Genomic DNA, 24,245 nt, shown 5'->3' with positions numbered 1-24,245 from the left:
TTAAAGGATTCAGGACAAGCTATTCCACTTGTGGTTGAAAGCTGTATTCGATACATCAATTTATATGGTAAGTTCACATAGTCAGCAACAGTGTCTTTATTGGAGGTTCTACCCCAAAACATTTGTGTCAGATATGGAAACCGATGTGCCAGTATGTTAGACTAGATGAACCCAAAAGTTACTTATAGCTATTTAATCTATACAACCATCCCTCCACATTACCAGGTTTGACATTTGCAAATTAGATTGTTCTCTCTAGGAACCTCTAGGTCTTCTAGTACAATTCTGTGTTTGGCTTTTGGTGGAAGCTGACCACAGAGTTGTGCTAAAGGATCTAGATATACCTAGAAAGGTATTTTCTCAGCTTACAAAATTTGAATTTTTAAAATTGGAGGTTTGCTCACTTTTGTGGAAGTCATGTGCCTCTAACCTAAGCAAATATGGAGGAGTGACTAATTTATTTAGTATTGAAGCCAACATTTTCAGTGATAAATACTGTGTGCATACGGATCAAATTGTGTTGATTGGGCTTGTGGGATTGCTTGCAACCTTTTCATCTACTGCATTATATTGTTAAGTACATTGGTGATAAAGGATCAGTTTTTATTCTAGGGCAAGCTAGAAGATGTTAAGTCCCCTGGTACATTTTTAACTTACTCAAGTCCTTTCTGCTGGAGGGAATTATCTTTCCATGAATGGTTGCCCTATGGACACAGCTGCATTGTATAGGTGGTCTTAGTGAAAAGATGTTGGATTAAGAATTGGACTGGATAGTCCTTGTGGTCTTTTCCAACTTTATGTGACCTAGCCTTACTTACCTTAGCACTGGGGTGTTTAGCAATGGTGGTTTATCTTTAACATACTTTCACTTGCATGCAAAGAGAGATAAATTAATTATTATTTTATAGTTGAATCTTCTCTCTCATTGCAAAAGATTGTATTGCCTGAAATGAAGGATATCTGACAAGAGTTCAGGTAGCCTGCTTTGACTTGTCCTGCTATCATTTATCTCAAGCTCAGGAAAAGTACTTTTTGAGGACTACCATTTGAGGAATTCCCTAGCTGGCCTGGGTACTGGCCATTCTGGATGGAGATTCTGGGATTTGTAACTTTTTCAAGTTCTGATTATATCTGTAGAAAAGTATAATTAGATGTACTTCTAAGTGCCATTTATAATTGCTTTAAATGTGTATTTTTATTTTTGAAGTGGGAAAGCTTTGATATTTTGACAAGATGTTGCTGTTCTTTCAGTGTGTGTGTGTGTGTGTGTGTATATATATATATATATATATCAAAACAAGAACAAAAATATCTGAAACTGTGGGGATTTATTCCAAACCCATTGTCACTCCCCACACAGTAGACCTTTATTTTTTGACCTTTATTTATTTTAGGTCTACAGCAGCAGGGTATTTTTAGAGTTCCCGGATCTCAGGTTGAAGTCAATGATATCAAGAACTCATTTGAGAGAGGTATGTGAGTAGTCTGTGATTCTTATCTGTATTATTGGTGCTAGTTTTCTTTCAACTTCAAACTCTAGCAATATGAAAGGTGTTTATGAAGGTAAAAATTTGTGTTGACTACTTTATTTAATTCATAGAGTTTCAGTTTTAAGAGACGGTGATGGGGTATAGTACTTTTGATTTTTCATACCATAAAAATAATGTATTGCATACTCACTTCTAAGCCTTTCAGGAGGTATTTTAAAAGCCTGTGAACAAGGTAGAAGTTGATCAAGGATTTTGTAGTGGACTTCTCAAAACTTGGTTTTAATTACTTAGTTTCAGCTAATAATGACCAAGAAACCAAGGAGACAAGAGCAATAACCATGTTCCAAATGACATGTTGTGCTAAAAAATGCCTAAACCATGCCAAAAACAACTTTAAAAAGATAAATCTAGAGAAAATGCTACCTCACCAAAAGCACTTTTTGACACAAGATTTGTGAGCCAAACATCTGTAAGCTTTTGTCTGTTTAGTTATTTGTAACTAGTCTAAATTCTGTTCTGTCCTAAACTGGAAATAAACTCTAATGTTAGAAATAAAACTTTTCACTATCTAGGTGAAGATCCTCTTGCTGATGATCAGAATGAACGTGACATCAATTCTGTTGCTGGGGTCTTAAAACTGTATTTCCGGGGACTGGAAAATCCACTCTTTCCTAAGGAAAGGTTTCAAGACTTGATCTCTACTATAAGTAAGTACAGTAACTAACTTAAGAAATGATAAAACCAGCTTATTAAATTCTACACACAGTGATCCTTTATTTTTCTAGACCTTAGGCTGCAAAGTGGAGGAAGTACTTGCTCATTTAAGTCTTAGCTGACAATTACTATGCAGTAATTTGCAAGTTTTCTAGCATGACCTGTGGTTACTTCAGACCAAGATGACTTCCTTCACCCAACTCCCATTTTCAGGGTGTTGAATTTTGAATGCTAGTAGGGCCTTAGCATCACTTCCATTTTTAGACCCTGAAAAAATCATCTTCTGGTCTCTGAAAAACAGAAAAGCCTTTGACAATACAAATAGACAATACAATACAAATGGAAAATTGTTGAAAGATGCTTGGGCAAATAAAATAAAAAGCCTTCGACAATAAAGAAGAAGAAGAAGAAGAGGAGGAGGAGGAAGAGGAAGAGGAAGAGGAAGACGACTACTACTACTTTATTTTTCTATCCCACCACCATCTCCCCGAAGGGGCTCGGGGCGGCTAACATGGGACCGAGCCCAAAACAGAAACAAAGTATAACAATTTAAAACACATATCAATAACTAAAAACAATGGTACAACAATCAAGTAAAATAATCGGTTAAAACATAACATACAATAAAACATAAAATGACCAAGCAAAATGATGAATGATACAAACATCAACCACTATGGATAAAAAAGAGTCGAACATAAGAAAAATAAAATCTTAACATTTCTTGTATATTCATATCTTAGCTTGCATCATTTTAGATTACAATTTCACAGTTGCACAATGTTTCCTTGGTGCTTTTTATTCTTACTCTCTGTTTCTTTACTTCTCTGTTTTTAGTTTGTGTTCTGCTTTGTTTTTGTCCTAACTGAAATAGTTCAGTTCCACTGAACTCTGTCATTATTCATGTTTTAAGTGCCATTGATTTCAACACAATTCACTTCCAAGTAAGTTGTCTTAGGTGCAAAAAGCTAATCAATGCCTGAAATTAGACTTGTATTTAAATATGTTGTAAATCACTTCTTTCAAGGCAAGTCAACAGTTATATGGTATGTACAATGAAATATGAGCCTGTTTTCCCATATATATATGAATGTGAGATAGATACCATTAATTCATTGGATGGAAGTTTCATTCCATATTCCCAGGTATATCAAATGGTAGCAATTCACACATTATTTTCAGACTCCATGTTCATCTAGCTGTCGTCTGCAGTCTCCCAGGATATAATGTGCTTTAATCAAGGTGCTAAAGTAATGGTTGCCAAATAATGTATGACGACTGGTTTGGACCACTGAACAAAAACGTGTGCCTTCAAGAAATTTCAGCATTTGGTGTCCTTAAGACAGAACGTGTCAAGGGGTTTTCTTGGGAGGATTTGTTCAGAGGGGGGTTGTTTTTGCCATCCTCTGAGGCTGAGTAAGAGCTACTTGCCCAAGGTCATCCAGGGGTTTCCATGGCAGAGGGAGTATTGGAACTCTGGCCTTCAGCGTCCTCGTCCAATGCTCAAACCATTAGGCTGTGCAGACTCCTGAACAGGAATATGCCACAGTAGAAATCATGAATATGTTATAAATTCAGTGCATGTGTATACATTTGGAGATATGCTTATGCATATGCTTATTTTTCAATATAATTAAGCTGGGTGTTCTAGATGTTCGGATCTATCACCTCTAAAGCAGGCCAGCACAACCTGTGGCCTTCCAGGTGTTTTGAACTTCAGCTCTCAAATTCCTGACGATTGAACAAGCTGGCTAGGCCTTCTGGGTTTTCGAGGCTCAAACACCTGGAGGTTCACAGGTTGTGCAGGCCTGCTCTATAATCTCCAGCCAACATGGCAAATTATTAGGAATAATGGGATTTTTTGGCATATGGCTTTTGGAGCAAACCATGTTGCATACCCTTGTTCTATTTCAGCCCTGATTTAAACAGAAGAGTAGACACTTTGAGAGCTGTTCAGCTCAACTGGTGTCCTATTTCTTATCTGAAATTATGTGCAAGGACAAAAAAGACAAATGGGAGCCAAAGAATGCTGTTTATCACGTTCCAATGAAGAGAGAAAGACTAATGGGGCAGAGCAGCTTTTTCCTCTTTGGAGCTTGAACTGTGGCACAGGAGGAAGCTGATTTGATTTCCCTTGGCTTGTGCTAACTTATGCTGACTGACTTTTGGCAACATGTGACCTTGTGCATGTCACAGGACATTTGCATATTTCAAAGGTCTGCAATGCCACAAAATCCACTACTGGCTGTGTGGTTAGTTGGGAAGACAGTCAGTCTCTCCCACAGTGCTAACAAGCTAGTTCTTAATGTTGGTGGAAGTGAGAACCATGAAATTTGCATGAAACAGTTTCTCATAGGGGAGACAGTAACAAATGTGAGTACCTGTGAATAAAAAATGTTACATTCAGATAATAACTGTGCCTCAGTGTTCCTACTGTTTATACCTATTTCTAGTTTCTCATGTTGCTCCTGACATAAAAAACACCCTATTTGTAATAAATATGTTTAATATATTGATCACTACTTTGAGGAACATCAAGACCCTAACAGCATAGTTGTATATCTATATATCCAAATCTACAAAATAATCTAAGAGTTTTTTTTCAAATTAAAATTAATCTTTTATTTTGTTTAAATATCTGTTATTGCACAGAATATCCTGTTGTTAATATTGTAAGGCTGCCAGAGGAAAATGTGGCTGAACTAATCAAGAAGATTACTTTCAGGCAAAAGTCTTGTGCTTAATCTGTCTTTTTTGTCAGAATGTCCAGAAAGGAAATCTTGATTTCCCTGGGTTGCTTGTTCCAGTTACAAAATGCAGGAATTTATAACACAAGACCTAGTTAAACTATGGAGTTTTGCTTCTGCATATGTGAGAATACCAGTCTCTGCAGGGAAACATTAGGAGAAAGTTTTATCACTATTATGCCCTACTTGCAGGCTTCCCAAAAGCAATCTGGCTGGCCATAACTGAAAACAGTGTTCAAGAACAGATTTTTGGGTGTGTGGATTTCCAGGGCTGACCTTGTATATGAGCAAGTCTTACTTGTAATTGGCTTACTGTTGAATTAGCAGCTCTTTATGTGCTGTTTATAACTGTGCTGTCCTCTTGCAACTTTTAATTGCTGTTCCCTGTTTTGTGGGTATGGTATTCTTACTGTGGTGGATCTCACTTTAAATGGAAATGCCTGTTTTGTACCACACAGCTATAGTGTTATGATTCTACTTTAATTGCCATGTTTCCATCCCTAGGAAACCTTGGGGTTTGTAGTTTGGTGAGTTATTAGAGTTTCCTGGCTGATCATCCTAACTGATATTTCCCCCTTCGTTTGCAAATCCCAGGGTTCCAGATGATGCATCTGTCATAGTAAAACTGAAACCATTGTGTTATATATTGTTGAAGGCTTTCACAGCCAGAATCATTGGGGTGTTGTGTGATTTCCAAGCTGTATGGCTGTGTTCTAGCAGCATTTTCTTCTGAAGATGCCAGCCACAGATACAGGCACAACATCAGTAGAAAATGCTGCTAGAACACGGCCATACAGCCTAGAAACCACACAACACTCCATTGTGCTATAATTGTGTAGTGTAGTGGTTCACATCCTGTGGCTTCCCAGGTGTTTTGGCCTACAACTACCAGAACTCCCAGCCAGTTTACCAGCTGGTAGGATTTCTGGGAGTTGAAGGCCAAAACATCTGGGGACCCACAGGTTGAGAACCTCTGGTGTAATGTGAAAGAGAATCTATCTTGCAATGTACTGTATTTAACTTGAGTCTAATGTGCCATCGAATCTAATGCATCCTTTAATTTTCAAAACCCTGAAACCAAAAAAAATATTTGCTTCCAAATGTGAACTGCCCAAAAGGTATGCATTACAGTTGCTGTATGCTTAGAATGCTTTCTTTAAAAATTAAGGTGTTAAAACACCAAAGCTTCCAGCAATGGAAAAGAAAACCTTGGGTGCATCTATGCTGTAAATTGAATCTACTTCAACTGTCCTGGCTCAATGCTATGGAGTCATTGGGGGGGGGGGGGGTAGTTTTACAAGGTCTTGAGCCTTCTCTGCCAAACAATATCGGTGCCTCACCAAACTACAAATACCAGGATCACATAGCATGGAGCCCCGGCCATTAAATGAGATACGTTGTCCCTCAAATAGGAGCCCTAGGTGCTTCTGAAGCAGCTTCCCCTTTTGCTTTGGCTCAGCACTAAGGTTACTGTATTACATAAATCTAATACACACCCTAATTTTGATGAGACAATTTAGCCAAAAAAGGGGAGCATTAGACTTGGGTAAATAGGATACTATTGGGTGCAATGGGTAAGTACCAAGGGCTAATTCTTTTCCTTTCTGCATGCGTCTGTCTAAACTAAGAGCTATTTCTGTTATTTTATGTATGTATGTTTGGTTTTCATATTTAATGGGCTCTTACAATTTTTTTGTTTTACAGAAATTGAAAATGTTGCAGAAAGAGTTCATCAAATCCAGCAAATTGTTATTACTTTGCCACGAGCCGTCATCATTGTCATGCGATATCTCTTTGCTTTCCTCAACCAGTGAGTACCTTCACTAGCTAGGCACTTTTGTAATGGGAGATTGAAATTCCCTTCCCTTTCAATCCTTTATTGTTCAGTCCTATTTTAGGATGGCGATAAGGGAGGGTTGCCATTTGAACTGTCACTACCAATAATGGCTTTCTTTGGCACAGCCGTAGGAAATGCCTGTGGAGCTCCCTCTGGGTTAAGAGCTGATGCTTGGTGTGGTAGCTGCATATTGCTTGTATTTTCAGCTTGTCGCAGTACAGTGATGAGAACATGATGGATCCCTACAACTTGGCCATCTGCTTTGGACCAACCCTGATGCATATTCCAGATGGGCAGGATCCAGTGTCCTGCCAGGCCCATGTCAATGAAGTCATCAAAACCATCATAATCAATCATGAGGCCATCTTCCCCAGTCTCAGGGAACTTGAAGGACCTGTTTACGAAAAATGCATGACTGGTGGGGAAGAGTACTGGTAAGAAACGTTGGAATGAAACCTTTGCTTTGAGCATCTCAAAAAGGATAGGGATTTCTCTTTTGTTTAAATGGGGGAGTCTTGTTTTATAAGTACTATTGATCTAGGCTATGAAATTTTGTAGCAATATTCCTTTTTTAAATTTTTTGTTATGGTACACAACATAACAAATCATAGCAGACTTAGTCAAGTAACAATAGTTTTGATATATATACATGCATATCTACATTAACCAATTTTTCTGATATTGAATGCATATTAATATCAGTAATTTAAAACATATACACTTGCTATTTCTATGTTGTCCACTATTTTCAGTCTATGCTTTCTACTCATTTAATTTTTTTTACTATAAGAGTTCACCATAACAGTCAAGTAGCAATATTATTTTGACCAAGATGATGCTTTTCTATTTTAAGCATCTACCATATTGAAACAGGCCTGAAATGATGCTGAAAGCCATTAAAACAGGCAGAGCCCTTTACTTTTGGTTACCACACCCAGAGCTCAGAAAGATCACCTTTTTGGATGGCACTTTCCATAGTCTACCAGCTGGTATGACCAGTGTTCATATTGGCTGAGGGATTCTGGAGCTGCAATCCAAAACCAAACTTTTCTAAAGGAGCCCATGTAGTACTGCACCATCATACTGAATCAGAAACTTCTAGGACAGTGGTTCTCAACTTGTGGGTCTCCAGATGTTTTGGCCTTCAATTCCCAGAAATCCTAACAGCTGGTAAACTGGCTGGGATTTCTTGGAGTTGTAGGCCAAAACACCTGGGGACCCACATGTTGAGAACCACTGTTCTAGGAGGACCACAAACTTGTTGGCCATTAACTGGTTTTCTGTGATATGTTTCCTCTGAATATGCAAGTTTCATATTGTCATTGCACCCAATAGCCATTGATAGACCTTCCATCCTTCTTCCTTCTGGTTACTTACAGTATGCTTTCCTAGGGCTCACTCTTTTTTCTTTTTTTCTTTTTTGCAAAACAGTAACGACCACATCAGTGAATATGCAAATTAAAGCATTAACAATAAAACACCATAGGCTGTTGAGTGTTATCCTTAATGACATAAGCAATCCAGCTTCCAGAATTTGAAATTTCTGATGTATTCAGTGTTTTCTATTTATAAAAATACTTTTTATTGTCCTTGCAAATCATCTGCATTAATTCGAGTCTGCTTTTTATCTAGTTGACAGTTTTAAGTGAAATATTATCTTATGTCTAACTGAAGCTGACATATTTAAGACTTAATGCAAGCTGTGGAAGTGACAGGAGCTCTTCCTCAGGGGTGAAACTCTTTCCGGCCAGATTCGATCAAGTACAATGTTTCAAACTTATCTTAGATTTCCTTCTTACTAGAATAACCGAATAGTTGTCATGCTGCCACAGGGAGTTTTAATTGCGTAGCTCCCAAACAGTTTTTTAGTATATAGATCTCTTGGATGAATATGTAGGCTAGTGGAAATGTTTGTTTGATGTGACAAGAATAGTCGTGCCTTGGTAATTCTGAAACAGTTTTTTGCAAACCCAGGTTCCTCATGTTTACTGAGCAGCAAAGAATTAGCTGTTGTTTCCTCTATCTTTTTTAACATGTTATTTGCCCCCATTTAATTCTAGTGACAGTCCCCACAGTGAACCAGGTACGATTGATGAAGCAGACCATGACAATGGCACGGAGCCGCACACCAGTGATGATGGTGAGTGTAGTAATTAGCCATGGAAAACTAAGTCTAAGAAAAGCTAGCAAGAATTGTTTGAGACACAGCAAAGAGAAACTTAATTTCTAATCAAATTACTTTGGACTAACATGACTGTTGGCTAAGGAAGATGACGTTCTGTATTTGACTGTGGAAGCAGATAACAGATGAAGTATCTTGAGAGCTATGTAATCCTAACATGCCATATGGGAGCATACCAGGTTGCCTATTTGCTTGGTAATTTCATCCTAAGGCATTGTGGAAGTTGTCCTTATGCCGAAGTTAACAAGCTAGCCATTTGGCATGAAAACGACACCTCTGGACTGTTATTTGTTTCTAGTCTATATTGTTTCAGTGTTCTGGGGAAAAGAAAGCTTATTGTTGTTTGATGTCATTAATCTGCTCTCTTTGAAGGGTTAGATCAGTTAAACAAGCCAAGGGTCTATTTTTTGCAACAATTATTCACATGTTTCCATTTTCAAGACAAGATTTCTCTTTCTGCCATCACTGGTATGTGCCCATAGTAACACGAAGAAGTATCTATGGCTATGACAATTACACTTATGCATCAAGAAGGGCTGAACTAAAAATACTCACATCTATGGGAAGGTTATTTTCAGCAACGTTGAAGAGCAATCCAATTTAAAAATTATTTTTCATTAATTTCTTCCATAGTTTTCATTATTCATTTACATTGCTTTTTATTTGTTAGTACTGACTTATCCCATCATAATGCAATACCCAGCAGCATAACATCATTACATGTGCTTATGTGATTCCTGATTGGTTGTGACTAACCTAGTAAACATTATTCTCACTTTTACTTGTCTTCATTTGCTGTCATTGTAATGTTGTAGCATAGTCAAATTGGCTGTGTAGCTCTAGGATATTATCATACTACATGCTCCCTCTTAGGATGTGTAATCAATGTGACTGTTCTAGAAAGAAAAAGAAATGAGAAAAAGCACGATCAAAGAAAAAATGTCACTGAGTATAGTAAGAAAACAGGCAATTATTTCACAGTTGAAGCATTTCTTGAGAAATAATTCTCTATACTGTAATAGTAATTTTTGGACTATTAATTAAAAATAAAGAAAAATAAAGGAGCCCCATTTGATTTTCTCATTTCAAGTTGTATTTTACACTTGCATGACTACAGAAAGGAAAATGTCTATGTTTGTATTCCACACACACACATACCTACCCACCTATCCTTATTTTTATTTTTATTTTGCAGACTGAACAAGTTTGATTTGGACATCAGTGAGAATTAATAACCTGGAACCACATGGTGCCATTTAAATTGGCTTATTTCGCAGATTAGAAAACATTGTTCCAGAATCCTGTTTGTTGCATGACTATGCATGTCTGTTGTCTGCTTGCTTTATGGCTTTTTTATTCCTTTCATGTTTTCTCTTCAATGCTGCAAATATATGAAGTTCGGTGCCTTACTGATGCATGATGTGGGGAAATGACATAAATGAATTTTACCATTGCTTTATAGTAAGAGCGGAAGAGGGGGGGCACAAAGGATAATTCAGATAATTAAAGATGGGTATTTAAAGGAAGAGGGGACATGTCAACCTTCATTTCTCAGTGGTGGTGACAAATGGCCTACCTCATCTGTGAAAAGTCAAGGCAAGAAAGCTTCCATTTAGGCAATTTAATGCCCGAATGGTTATGTTAATAGTTCTGATTGGAGTTTATGGGTGATTAACCATGACACAACTATGGAGAAGAAGAGCAGTTCTGTTTTATGAATTTACAGACCCTCTGCGAGTTGGATACCACTTTGTAATGTTGGTGAGGAAGTTTGTATTTCATCCAGACCACGATGGCTTCATGATAACCTAACCAACTATTATATACCACTTAAGAAGTGCCTTTTATTGATTCTACCCATTACCACCAGATGATGCTTGATTGGACTGGACAAAAAAGGGTTCTCCTGTTGTATGAGCTCCAACTTTCATCATTCTGTATGGTGACCAGCACTTTACTGTCACTTTCCCCAAATTAGGGAAGGCTGACACAGGGTGGGAAACGCTCCTCAATACGTTGTACCAGAAGAGAAAAACAGAGTGCTTCATTTTGTTCCTTCTACATCATGGGCAAAAGAACATACACATTTCTGTCTTGCATCTGATCATAGTTCATTGGTTGCAGTATACTGGTTTGAATGGAGATGATCTAGAAGCTCCTAAGAAACATACTCGTAATAGTGCGCTTCAAGTTTTTGGTTCCATTGTCACATTCAAATAACTCAAAGACATAGAAATTATATTTAAATTGCCATACTGAATAACTAGTAGCTGCTGATAGACTCCTATTTTGTGTGCTCTTTCTCCCTCTCTCATTTGAAAGACATATTTGGTTGAAAACTGAAGTAGCTTTTTTTGAGAGATTGCTGGAGGTGATTTGAAACATGGACCTCACAGCTACTATATTCAGCCCATTTTCATCTCATTAGGTGAACTGACTTTGCTATAATTTATTCTGTTTAATTGGAGTGGCTGAGAGTGCTCACACATACATAGGCATATATACAGACTGATAGACAGAGTCTTCCGCATGTGAAAAGAAATGCTATTCAGCTCTTTTTGAGATCATGATCTGTTTCTAACCCGACTGGTTATTATCACCTCATTGCCTTGCAGATTATTTCATTACTGTCCAAACATTGGATTCTGTTGGTCATTACATGCTGTTTCAAAACAATACAGATATATTCCAGGAAGTCCCATTGTGTTAATGGAAACATGATACACCCAAAGTACATTTTCACAACTTGGTTTTGCTTTTGGTTCCTTCTGTCTGAAATGCTCTTTTGGGAAACTGCTCTCAACTCTTACTGAGGCACTTTAAAAAAAATAAATAAAAAAGGCACTTTAATTGAGTAGCTTCTGGGCTATGTTCTGATTGTATAGAAACTCAAATGTGTGGTAAGATGTAAAAATGGCCATATCCAGAGAAAAGTTTGTAGGTATAAAAGGTACAGTAAAGTCTCACTTATCCAACACTCGCATATCAAACGTTCTGGATTATCCAACGCATTTTTGTAGTCAATGTTTTCAATATATCATGATATTTTGATGCTAAATTCATAAATACAGTAATTAATACATAGCATTACTGTGTATTGAACTACTTTTTCTGTCAAATTTGTTGTATAACATAATGTTTTGGTGCTTAATTTGCAAAATCATAACCTAATTTGATGTTGAATAGACTTTTCCTTAATCTCTCCTTATTATCCAACGTATTTGCTTATCCAACATTCTGCTGGCCCATTTATGTTGGATAAGTCAGACTCTACTGTATTGGTTAAAAGCAAGTAAACTAGAGCCAGAGCAATTCATGCATGCATGAAATGGAATATTTGCTTTGAGTAGATGTAACATCTACTTCTTTTTAAAAACAAATGTAACCAACACATTTTGGTGCCTTAAAATAACATTACTGCTACTTTTAATTCAAGTAACAAAACCACATTTTGACATATACAAAGTGAAGGAAAATAGCTATTGGCTTCAATCCAACATCCCTTCGGTTTGGTGTAAATATCCGCATGGAGTTCCTGTGCTGAGCTTATTACCCCCCTCCCATGTTAAAGCCCCAAAACTGCCTCTCAGATTAATTTTGTGCTTCACAATGAGTAGGAAAAATTGCAGAAAGCCTTATTCTCCACTATCCACCAGATGCACTATGATGACTTTAGCCCCAACATCCACAGGGTTCCTTGAAGAACCTCAATGCTTCTGCAACCCTAATGCATCTAAACAGAGAAGGGTGTCAGATGCTTCTTCAATCCTTTCTGAGAGTCTTGGAATACCTGCATGGGGCTATTTCAGGGCTTTACAGTAAGTCAAGAGAATTATGTAGAGAGAGGAAATGAAGACAAACTCCTGCAGAACCTGAAAAAAACACATCCACCTGCTTAAGCGATATTTCTGCATACAAATGTTCCCAACTGAATTCTGGCCATGGTTTTATGCTAGGTCCTGGTGTTAATGGTATCATAGGATGTTTTCCTTTCCTAATTTAAAACAGAAAAGTTCCCCAATGAAGGCCCATTCTTTGTGCCTATCACCTTACTGACAACTGGAACATGTCACTTTGCTGCTGGTGTGGTCATTGCAAACATATTCTCTCTACATGATGTATCATCTGCTATTTTTCTATTTGCTGCCCTACTGCAGAGCCAAAAGTGAGGAATGGGGTGGGTTGCTGGTGGGATATGATTACTTTGTCAAATTGTGCCAAGGTTTGTTGTTTCCTTGCTTAACATTCCTTCTTCCAGATTTAGGCTGGAGTAAAAAAAGAAGTGTTCCTCACCATATTTTGTTCAGTTTTGAAAGATGGCTTAACAAATGTTCTCACCACACTTGTTTCACTAAGCTGAGTTTTATTTGCTGTCCTAAGCTAGGCATATAAATGTGTCTCTGCAGAAGATATGATGTTTTGTATTGCAATGCCACCACACTTTTATGCCATACTTTCCTAGTCGGCTTATCAGATGTGGCCACAATGACATTTGCCACCTATTCATCAATGGCTTCACATGTCTTTAGCGTGTACTGCTTTTTAAGCTGTGCAACAAGCATAGTATGCATGTTTGTTAAATAGCCTAGGTATCTCAATACATTGCTCTTCTTCTGTCATACCTTGAGTACTTCAGGAATACTTAATATTCCTTTAGGTTTATCATTGCTCTGAGAATAGATGCCACAGCTCTCCCCCCAAGGCTTCCTCTTGTTTATGATACACTCCTGTTTAGATCAGTGTTTTTAAAAAGTTGCCACACCTTGGCATTATTATAGGGTATTTCTGGTTCCATGCCCTAAATATATGCTATTTGTTTCATGGGTTGAGCATAGAGGAAGTTTTCTATTAAGAGCAGTTAATAGATTTCTAGCATTGTCTTTTCATTTGTTTACTTCCTTGGCTATGAGTGATTCCCAATGATACATGTAGCTGGTCTATTTGTGAAAGTTTGCAAAAAGTATTACCCTCCTCCAGACACTATTATTTCATTTGATCATTCCTGGGTAGGATCAATTGAGTGCGTACTTGCTGCTTTTCCACATCTAGGCCTTCTGCCCCTTAAATGTCATCTGCTACATCTCTGTGTTATACCAGGAAGCATTTCCAGAGACTGCTACTTAAACGTGCTGCTTCTTGATAAATTGTTGTCATTGTGTGCCAAGTCATTTCCAAATCATGGTGACTAAGGTGAACCTCACATGGGGCTTTCTTGGCAAGAGTTGTTCAGAGAGAGCTTGCCTTTGGCGTCTTCTGAGGCCAGAGATGTGACTTGCCCAAGGTCACCCAGTGGGTTTCCATGGCTGAACGGGGCTTTGAATCCTGAGCTCCAAAGTCATCGTCCAACACTCAAGCCATTGCACCACACTGCCCAATGTTGACTTGACTGAAAAACAGCTGTGTGTTTTCATCTACAAAAACTGGACACTTCACTGTTTTACTAGGAAAAGGTTACTAATACAAGTGACTGGGTTTCAATCTACACTTGTCTTCAAATTTTATCTGTTTGGGCAGGTTTTCCTACATCATATTTCAGCCACAAATGACATGGAAGTTACGTTGTCCCATTACATTGCACTGGCTGTGTCAGAAAAGATCCCAATGGACAAATGCAGCAGATTCATTGGGAAAACTTTTGTCCCAGCCGTTTCCTCTCTGTTTTTTAAACCCAAATGTGGAATGGTGGCTACAACTTGAGAAAGTGTTTACATATTTTCAGTGATGATGTTGCAATACACCTATTGTATATCTAGTTCTGTATGAATTCTACAACAAAATGTGACTTGGTGTTATTAAAATGTTTTGTTGCACTGGATAAAGGTTTAAAAAAATAAAAACCACTGAAGATTGACAAAATCATATTTCCTTTACTGAAATCGTTGGCATTTAGAATGGTTCACAGAAGTTGCTTCTGTTATATTGATTGGATATTCTGCCATAAAAACATTTTTTACATTATCACCTATTGCAAGAAAACATCCCCTCATTTATGCTTTATTCTCCAGTTGGGTTGCATGGTGTTATGGGTAGCTCTCAGGATAAGACAATATAAAAGGAATTTGGTGATTGTTAATACAGCCCGGAAGCAATGCACCCCAAGGTGGTGATTGCTCTCTCAGTGTCTCTTGCATGGTCAATCTGCATCAGGTAAGAGACAATATAGACAACTCTGGATTTTATGACAGGACTAGGGGATACAAATACCATATTTCATCACATCATAGTTGCACTTCCCCCCTTTTTTCTGTGAAAAAAGGGGTGTGATTATTACTTGAAGAAAAGGGAGGTTTTTTTGTTCTGAAACAGTAACTTTTTATTCATCCAGCCAAAGAGCCACCCACCCACTGCTTTACCCTTCCACCCATCTACCAACCCACCCATTGGATATATCAATATATTAAATTATAGTGTCCTAATATTACTTAATAAATCCTGCTGTCTCTACCTATGGAAGTGGCTGCATGTTGATATTTGTAATGGGGTGTCAGGTGGAATGGAGTCTATGGACACTTCTCTTAGCTTCATCCATGTCTCCTTGTCTCTTCAGTGCAAACTACACATGATCTGAATCTACATGAAAATAGATCATGTCCATGATTGAGAGAAATATTTCTTTGCATGTGTTGAAGCTGGAACCGGGCCATTCCCAGTCACAGCAAAATATATGTGTGGTAGAGGATTCTGCAGATCACAAAGATCAGAGTTGGTTTTCACCATTACCACACAAAGCCATGCTGTCTTGTCACTTCCCCCTGAAACATACTTTCCAAATGTAAGCAAAAAGCAATTAGGTGGTGAAAAATAGACAAGAAAGTAGTTGTTACAATGGATGGGAAAAATTGGAAGAAGATGTACCTTGTATAACTGACGTTGCTAAGTTTAAGAGTTGACAAGCTTAAGCAGACCACATGTAGAGGAACAGAAATCTAGACCAAAAAGAAAATAAGATATGACTCACTTTTCCTAAACAGAAATAGAATGTGTTCGCCCACAAGGTTACCAGAAAATGTACTTCATTTGCCCATGGGAGGGGGTATAATGCACTGATGGTGCACCGTGAGTCAGTTCAACATCTTTAGCAGTGGAAAATTGCTAGCCCTTAGATCTTCAGAGAGAAGGAATTCCTGAAACTTGCCCAGTCTGTTCAGTACAAGCCACCCAAGATGCAGTTAACCAGGGAGTCCTCTGTTAAAATCATAGATGTTTTAATTCAGCACAAATTGAATCAGTTTTAGATAGCTGCCTCTGACTTGCTTAGCTGTCTATTTACCTGCCTTCCTGTCTATCACATTCACCTATGTCTATCCCTGTGGAAGTCCCAAGCTGCAATCAAAGCCATATTCTGCCATTCTCGATCCCCAAAGAGCACTTGCTTAGCCTGTGCATTTTTTGCAGCCAGAATCTTCTGTGGAAACTCAAATATCATACAGAATATACTATGTCCAGATTTAATATAGAAATTAAAAATAAACGAAGGAGCTCCTAGCACCCACTTACAAACATCAATTTTGTCAAGAATTAAATAATAAAGAAAAAGGGGGTGAAGCAGATAGGGAAAAATAAGAGGGCTGCAGTTACTAGTACTTCTCCAAGATTCCTACCAAGGTGAAAGGTTAAATGAATAGAGAAAATGGAAAAGGAAAAGGAATTAAACCATTTTAAAAATCGAGCAAAATCTGGATTTGGAATCTCCTCCATACAATCTGTAATGTCATGAAGCCAGATTTTTATACACACACACACACACACACACACCATCCAGGGAACAGAAAATTAAATAGGCTCTCCCTGGGACCCATCTTATCCATCTTCATAGACACATCATGAAATAAATTTGGTCAACAACAAATATTTTGTTATGCTTCTACTTTAACATACTTGATTCCATTATGTGGAAACCTAAGATTTGTGTTTCCATGAATTACTTTTGCTCTTAGGTTTAGAATTCTAAAGTTCAAGTTGCAGAATTTATTTGGATAGTGCCATAGTTGAAGTGGAATTATGGCACTGTAGCCCTCTTTCATTGCCCAAGACCAGGAAGACCACTTTGCCTTCTGCCAAGATATTAAAAAGGCAGAGATGATGTCTGCCTGTCCATGTTGACAGGGGAAGGATGGTTCAGGGAAGGACCACAAAGAACAAGATGTGACCACACATGTGCCAGAAACAGAAGAAAAAGAAGACTGACCAGAAGATTCCTAAAATCATGAGTTGTTCACTAGGGTGATGGGACCTAAGAAGACGGTGAGAACTTGCTCTGTTTCCCCAATGCAGTGAGCTGCTCCTGGCAGCCTTCATGAATGGTAGTCATCTAAACAACCCCAATCAAATACTGGTATGAACAACAACTGTGGCTCCATGAGCCCTAGATAGCATAGCCAGTGATGAGGGAAATTGGCATTTGGAGATTCACTAGAGTTGCCTGTTTCTAGTTTAGTGTTGCACACAGACCTACACATACAGACTTATGCTACCCTTACTATTTTAAGAGTAGAAACCTAACTAAAATCTCCAGGGTCATATGGCAGTCATATTTCATATTTGTCATAGAATTAAAGCTCAGTTTAGCTCAGCCTAGAGCAAACAGGAATCTTCACCAAAGGTTAGGATGAAGAAGGGAGTTAAATTGTGTCTTGTAAAATGTTGGTTCTTATCTGTTGTGTAGATTTTTTTAAAAAATGGTGTTCCTAAACTTTATTACATCCAAAGATGTATCAATGAACAACCTCTTGTTTCGTGGGAAAAATAATCCTTGGGATAAAGTATTTATTTGTAATACCATTGTATAGAAACATTTGCTTATGGCTCAGAGGACAGTCTATCAATGTTTATGATTGCAGCTTTCCTATGTCCTTTCCCCCCCTCCCTGACTCTTGTCTGTATAGAGGTGGAACAGATTGAAGCTATTGCCAAGTTTGACTACATTGGCCGGTCCCCACGTGAGTTGTCCTTCAAGAAAGGAGCCTCTCTCCTCTTGTACCATCGGGCATCGGAAGACTGGTGGGAAGGCCGACATAATGGTGTGGATGGGCTCATACCGCATCAGTACATTGTAGTACAAGACATGTAAGTGGCAAGAACCTTGACTACACAGCATCATATTTTTATCTGTACTCTGATTAAAAGAAGTGGATGAAATGAAGTCCTGTGGAGTGTGTGGAAATTGGTGTGTTGTCTTATGTTCCTCTCAGGAGTTGTGCTGGGGGCTGATTTTGTTATCCTTCAATTATTTCACGTCCTGTTTTGGTTTATTTTGAAATACATGGTACTAATTGCATTTCAAGCAGAGCGCTGTCTCTCTTTCCCTGAACTGAATGCAAGGGACTGATTTAACAATATAGAACACTAAATGATATATTCCTGTGTAAGAATACACAGTTCCTTTTGGGAAGGGATAGCCTAATACAAATTCTGAGACTAATTGGCCTATACAGTATAAGTAGCACATGGCAAACTCTGTTTTACTAGGTTTTAAAGAGACGTATTTTACAAATGAGTCTGTGTGTAGCATCATTGTGAGTTACTGTAAAAGGTACAGAGCAGATTTCCCCAACAACATCTCAGTTCTGTGAATGTTGGGAATTGCAGCCCATCACATCCAAACGTTATAGAAAGTAGCTTTTAAATTAAACAAAATAGTACTTTACCTTGAACGTGATTTTGGAATATAGTTACTGTATTAATTTGGCTAAAAAATCTGGAACTTGCATACACTTTTCAATGTGTTCCATGCATTCTACCAACCAATGCCATCCACTTCTAATGGCAACCCACAAATTTGACTATTTTAAAGACGTTTATTTCCTATCCATTTCTAGGGTTAATATATATCAAAAGTATTGAAGAGGATTTCCCAATTCTGGGCAGTAATAGTATTCTAGTGGATTGTATAGTGTTACCCACATGACCCCTGATTAGTGTGTGAATAGGGGGTGGTGGTGCTTCTAGACAGTAAAGAAAAAATGTGTGAAGAAGAAGGGAGAAATGTGGAAAATCTGTTGATGTAACATCCCTCCTATCTCATCCAGATAGCAAGTTGGCGGTTGTGTAATTTATTCTATTGGTTTTGCCATCTTCCTATTCTATTTAGACTAGGGACTAATGATTCTACAGTAGAGTCTTGCTTATCCAACATAAACGGGCCGGCAGAACGTTGGCTAAGCGAAATTGTTGGATAATGAGGGATTAAGGAAAAGCCTATTAAACATCAAATTACATTATGATTTTACAAAAACATCATGTTTTACAACAAATTGACAGAAAAAGCAGTTCAGTACACAGCAATGTTATGTAATAATTACTGTATTTAGGAATATAGCACCCAAACATTGCATGTATTAAACACATTGACTACAAAAAAATTGACTACTAAAAGGCAGATTCAGAGGCGGTTCAACCACCAGGCCAACTAGGCAGTTGCCTGTGGTGCCATCTTGTTGGGGGCGCCATCGAGGCAACTCCTGTCTCCTCCGGCCTGCCTCCGGAAGGTATTGAACTGCTTTTTCTGTTGATTTGTTGTAAAACATGATGTTTTAGTGCATAATTTGTAAAATCTTAATGTAATTGGATGTTTAATAGGCTTTTCCTTAATCCCTCCTTATTATCAAAGATTTTCGCTTATCCAATGATTTTATTTTTCAGTTATTGGTTTTGGGGGGGGGGGCAAAATTCTGTTAGCCTACACTTGAAAAATACCTAGGCCAGCTCTGGGCAGATTGCATTGGATAATACAGAACATTGGATAAGCAAAGGTTGGACAAGCGAGACTACCATATTTAGATTCGGGACTGATGATTCTCCTGAAATTTTTGGATTGTATCATTTGTGGCTGTGACTGCTGGAGCTGATGGAGGTTGAAATCTAGAAACACCTGAAGAGCCACCCCTGTTTTAATGAGTGGCCCATAGATCAATGGGGAAGATTTTTCAGTGTTTGCCTTTCAAGCTAAGCAGATCAGGTAGCAGCTGACACCCTGCACAGGAGTAGGTGGAAAAGTGAATGAGAGGCAAGTCATCTTAACCTGATATCAAGCAGCTTTCTATGTGCATATTTAAACATTCCACACTCAGAGATGATGGTAAAATCTATTTCTGCTGGTGGATGCTTCCTCCTGTCTCCGTGTATGAGTCATTGCTCGGGGCTTGTTTTGTTTCATCAGAGAAGTCTCTGCACTGTGTCTTACATAGTAAAAATAGGAAGTAGCATCCATTGAGATAGAGCAGATGATCTATGTGTCTTAAAAATGAAAAGCAAACCACCCTGTAGAAATTTTATTCCTTATACCAAAGAAGTGCTATGATAATGCATCCTGCCTGCGATGTCATAGCTTTTTAATGGGGGGTAATAAAGTAGCCTTTCATATTTTTGTGCTACCACTAAATATCTAATATAAGTCTTGCTGCTGTGTAGCTGGTAAGGTTTGCCTGTTTGATGTCAAGGAGAGGTTAAAAATAGACTTTCTTGATCCCTCCGCCCAAAAAGCCAGCAGTAATGGAGATAAAATCTGTTGTGGTGCATACAAGTTAGGACTGAATGCCTGTTATTCTAGAATAAGAGTGGGCAAAGTGTGGCTTGTGGCCCATTTGGAATCCACCTCATAGCTATTTCTGTGGGACTCTTTGGCCTTCCAGGGGTCAAAAATGTGGCTGCCCCAATTATGTTGAGCTCCAGCTCATCCCTAGCCAGTATAATGTCAATGGTATGAACACTGCACATTGCCATTCACCTACATTTTGTGGGCTACATGATACCAGCTTGTGATATAGATCAATACATTTCAAGTTTTCATGCTGGGAACTGTCAATGCCCTTCTCTGCATATGTCTAAATTTCCTTCCCTCCCTCTTTCTTTCTTTCTTTCTTTCTTTCTTTCTTTCTTTCTTTCTTTCTTTCTTTCTTTCTTTCTTTCTTTCTTTCCTTCCTTCCTTCCTTCCTTCCTTCCTTCCTTCCTTCCTTCCTTCCTTCCTTCCTTCCTTCCTTCCTTCCTTCCTTCCTTCCTTCCTTCCTTCCTTCCATCTTTCCTTTCCTTTCCTTTCCTTTCCTTTCCTTTCCTTTCCTTTCCTTTCCTTTCCTTTCCTTTCCTTTCCTTTCCTTTCCTTTCCTTTCCTTTCCTTTCCTTTCCTTTCCTTTCCTTTCTCCTCCCTCCCTCCCTCCCTCCCTCCCTCCCTCCCTCCCTCCCTCCCTCCCTCCCTCCCTCCCTCCCTCCCTCCCTCCCTCCCTCCCTCCCTCTCTTTCTTTCTTTCTTTCTTTCTTTCTTTTCTTTCTTTCTTTCTTTCTTTCTTTGGAATTCATTGTAGACTGGTAGACAATAGCTTGCGGATTGCCACCAGTCCAGTGACTGACCTTTGGAGTAGCACTGCTCTAGAAAAAGGAGTGAAGCATTACAAATGACATTTCTTTTTTAATTTAGAAGTTTTTATTGAGTGGCTCAAGGAAACATGGCTGTGTGTGCCATGTTTAAGGACTTTGTGATGTTTAAAAATAGATAGGCAACAGGGTTGAAATTTGAGTTATTCATTTATATTTGTTTAATTGATTGCTGTCATTTTTTTCTCCCAATATGGGGACTGATACGTTTTCAGTTCTGCTTTATAGACAACCTTCTCTCTTCAAACATCACTGTGTTTCCTCCTCCATCAACGCTGAACCTAGGTAGAGGCATGAATTCCCAGGTTGGGCATCTTTCTCAGACACAAGGCCTTTAGTTATCTTCTCTGGCTGATGGAGGGTCTCTTTCTTCATAGGGATGATGCATTCTCTGACAGCCTGAGCCAGAAGGCAGACAGTGAGGCAAGCAGTGGACCACTACTGGACGATAAAGCCTCATCAAAGAATGACATCCAGTCTCCGACTGACCATATTCCAGACTATGGATTCGGGGGAGTGATGGGACGGTAGGAAACGGATTTGTTCTCATCTTATTACAAGAATCCTCTTGCTCTCTCTTTCCTTCAATCTCTGTCTCTCTTTCTCCTTTTCTGTGCCAGGCAAGGAAGTCCAACTTCACAAGCTACAGGAAATGTGTGAGCCAGACTGTGTCATTTGTGCTGTGCTTAAGCTTGAAATGGCCGCTCGCTCATCCTCTTGCCTTCTTCAAGGAATGATTTCATGAGCATGTTGTTTTTTTCTCCCAACAGGGTGAGATTGAGATCAGATGGAGCTGCGATCCCTCGCCGCCGGAGTGGAGGTGATACCCACAGCCCCCCAAGAGGGATGGGGCCTGGAATAGACACCCCCCCACGAGCCGCAGCTTGCCCCAGCAGCCCCCACATATTACCTCTGAACAGGGGCAGGATGGAGAGCCCAGAGAAGCGCAGGATGGCAACTTTTGGGAGTGCTGGCAGTATCAACTATCCAGATAGGAAGGCACTGACGGATGGACATCCGCTGAGGCCAACCAGTAGTTCAACCCGGCACAGTAGTCTTGGAGATCAGAAATCACTAGAGGCTGAAGCCCTGGCTGAGGTAGGAGTCTATACCTGTTATGTGAATGTCATACTTTGCAAATGTTTCAGGGAAGAGATGTCAGGGTTTTTAATTAAGTCTACATTAAACCATCAAGACTGGCTTGTCTCAACTATTCTGTTAGTCACAGTAAGTTAGCAATATATTGTTTTAGTGTTCCTAATAGAAATGTATGGGTTTTTAAAGATGCTTTGTTTAAGGTGTCTTAAGATTGAAGCTTTAGAAAGTATGCAAACCAGAAAATATGTACCCAGCAGTGTTTTGATATAGTACTGCACTGAATCTTTCTGACTATTCACGGTGACTCACCCATATCAAATACTTTAAGGACCTAACTCAGTCACTGAGCAGTTGCGCTGCATTTTCAGTCTTTCAAAAATGCAAATGATCTTGCACTTTTCCATCCAGTGATATGACCTTTTATAAAAATTCAAATTCCCTTTGAAATTTAGAGTCTTAGAGTGCGCAATAGTCCAAAGGTGATACTCCTCCAGCCCTCTAAAGGTTGTTAAACTATAACTCCTGGCAGCCCCAGCCAGTAAAGCCAGTGCTGAGAAGTACAGTGGGAGTTGTACTGCAGCAATAACTGAAGACCAAACAGTTTCCACCCTTGAAGTAGTCCCTAGAATGGTAGCTCTCAATCTTTGGTTCCCCAAATGCTGTAGATCGCGACCCTCAAAGAATCACACATGCAACCAGTGGCCAATGGCTAGTGATGTTGGCAGCTAAATTCCAAAACTAAAATGAGACCAAAAGTTGAAAATCAGTCTTTGAAAATCTAAATTACACGAGAAAGAGTATCTTTTTATTAATGAAATGGATGAAGATTTAGAGGTTATGCTTACCATGTTTGCAGATGACACCAAATTGTGAGGGATAGCTAATACTCCAAAAGACAGGATCAGAATTCAAAATTATCTCAACAGATTAGAGTGCTGGGCCAAAACTTACGAAATGAATTTCGACAAGGACAAAATGTAAGGTACTTCACTTAGGCAGAAAGAAATGAAATGTACAGATACAGGATGGGTGATGCCTGGCTCGACAATAGTCCATGTGAAATGATCTTGGAATCTTCATGGACAACAAGTTAAACATGAGCCAACAATATGATGCAGGAGCTTAAGAAGCCGATGGGATTTTGGGTTGCATCAAAAGGAGTATAATGTCTAGATCAGTTGTTCTGAACCTGTGAGTCCCTAGATGTTTTGGCCATCAACTCCCTGAAATCCTAACAGCTGGTAAACTGGCTGGGATTTCTGAGAGTTGTAGGCCAAAACACCTGGGGACCCACAGGTTGGGAACCTTTGGTCTAGACTGAGGGAAGTCACTGTGCCCCTGAATTCTACTTTGGTCAGACCTCACCTGGAATACAGTGTTCAATTCTTGGCACCACAATTTAAAAAACGTATTGACAAGCTGGAAGATGTCCAAAGGAGGGTGACTAAAATGATTAGAGGTCGTGAGACCAGGCCCTATGAGGAGTGTCTAAAAGAACTGGGTATGTTTAGCTTGCAGAAAGGAAGGTTGAGAGGAGCCATGAGAGCCACGTATAAATATGTGAAAGGGTGTCATAAGGAAGAGGGAGTAGGCTTGTTTCCAAATTATAGGAAAGGAGATTCTACTTAAACATTAGGAAGAACTTCCTGACTGTAAGAGCTGTGCCACAGTGGAACTCACTGCCTCAAGAGTACAGTGGTAGTTCCTTCTTTGGAGGCTTTTAAACAGAGGCTGAATGGCTATCTGTCATACTTTGAATGTGCTTTTCCTGCATGGCAGGGGGTTGGCCAAATGGTCCATGTGGTCTCTTCC

At 38.9% G+C, this 24,245-nt stretch overlaps 1 protein-coding gene across 5 annotated transcripts in view; it reads left to right on the top strand.

The window, feature by feature from the left end:
* The window catches only part of srgap3 (SLIT-ROBO Rho GTPase activating protein 3), a 258,575-nt gene that overhangs the window by 221,688 nt on the left and 12,642 nt on the right, over positions 1-24,245 (top strand). For 2 of the 5 annotated variants that reach the window (XM_062969762.1, XM_062969760.1), the window contains exons 13-22: positions 7-67; positions 1,395-1,472; positions 2,063-2,197; positions 6,656-6,761; positions 6,995-7,222; positions 8,849-8,928; positions 17,856-18,036; positions 21,713-21,862; positions 21,956-21,991; positions 22,106-22,433. In XM_062969762.1, the coding sequence (XP_062825832.1) occupies positions 7-67; positions 1,395-1,472; positions 2,063-2,197; positions 6,656-6,761; positions 6,995-7,222; positions 8,849-8,928; positions 17,856-18,036; positions 21,713-21,862; positions 21,956-21,991; positions 22,106-22,433 (1,383 nt within the window). Of the gene's footprint in view, positions 1-6; positions 68-1,394; positions 1,473-2,062; positions 2,198-6,655; positions 6,762-6,994; positions 7,223-8,848; positions 8,929-10,165; positions 11,825-17,855; positions 18,037-21,712; positions 21,863-21,955; positions 21,992-22,105; positions 22,434-24,245 lie in introns of those variants that run through there. The other 3 variants (XM_062969763.1, XM_062969761.1, XM_062969764.1) reach the window with 2 other exon arrangements.

The sequence above is a fragment of the Anolis carolinensis genome, chromosome 2, assembly GCF_035594765.1.
Source record: "Anolis carolinensis isolate JA03-04 chromosome 2, rAnoCar3.1.pri, whole genome shotgun sequence".
Taxonomy (NCBI): Eukaryota; Metazoa; Chordata; class Lepidosauria; order Squamata; family Dactyloidae; genus Anolis; species Anolis carolinensis.
The sequence above is the reverse complement of the archived record's forward strand: the minus strand, read 5'-3'. Positions and strand labels throughout refer to the sequence as shown.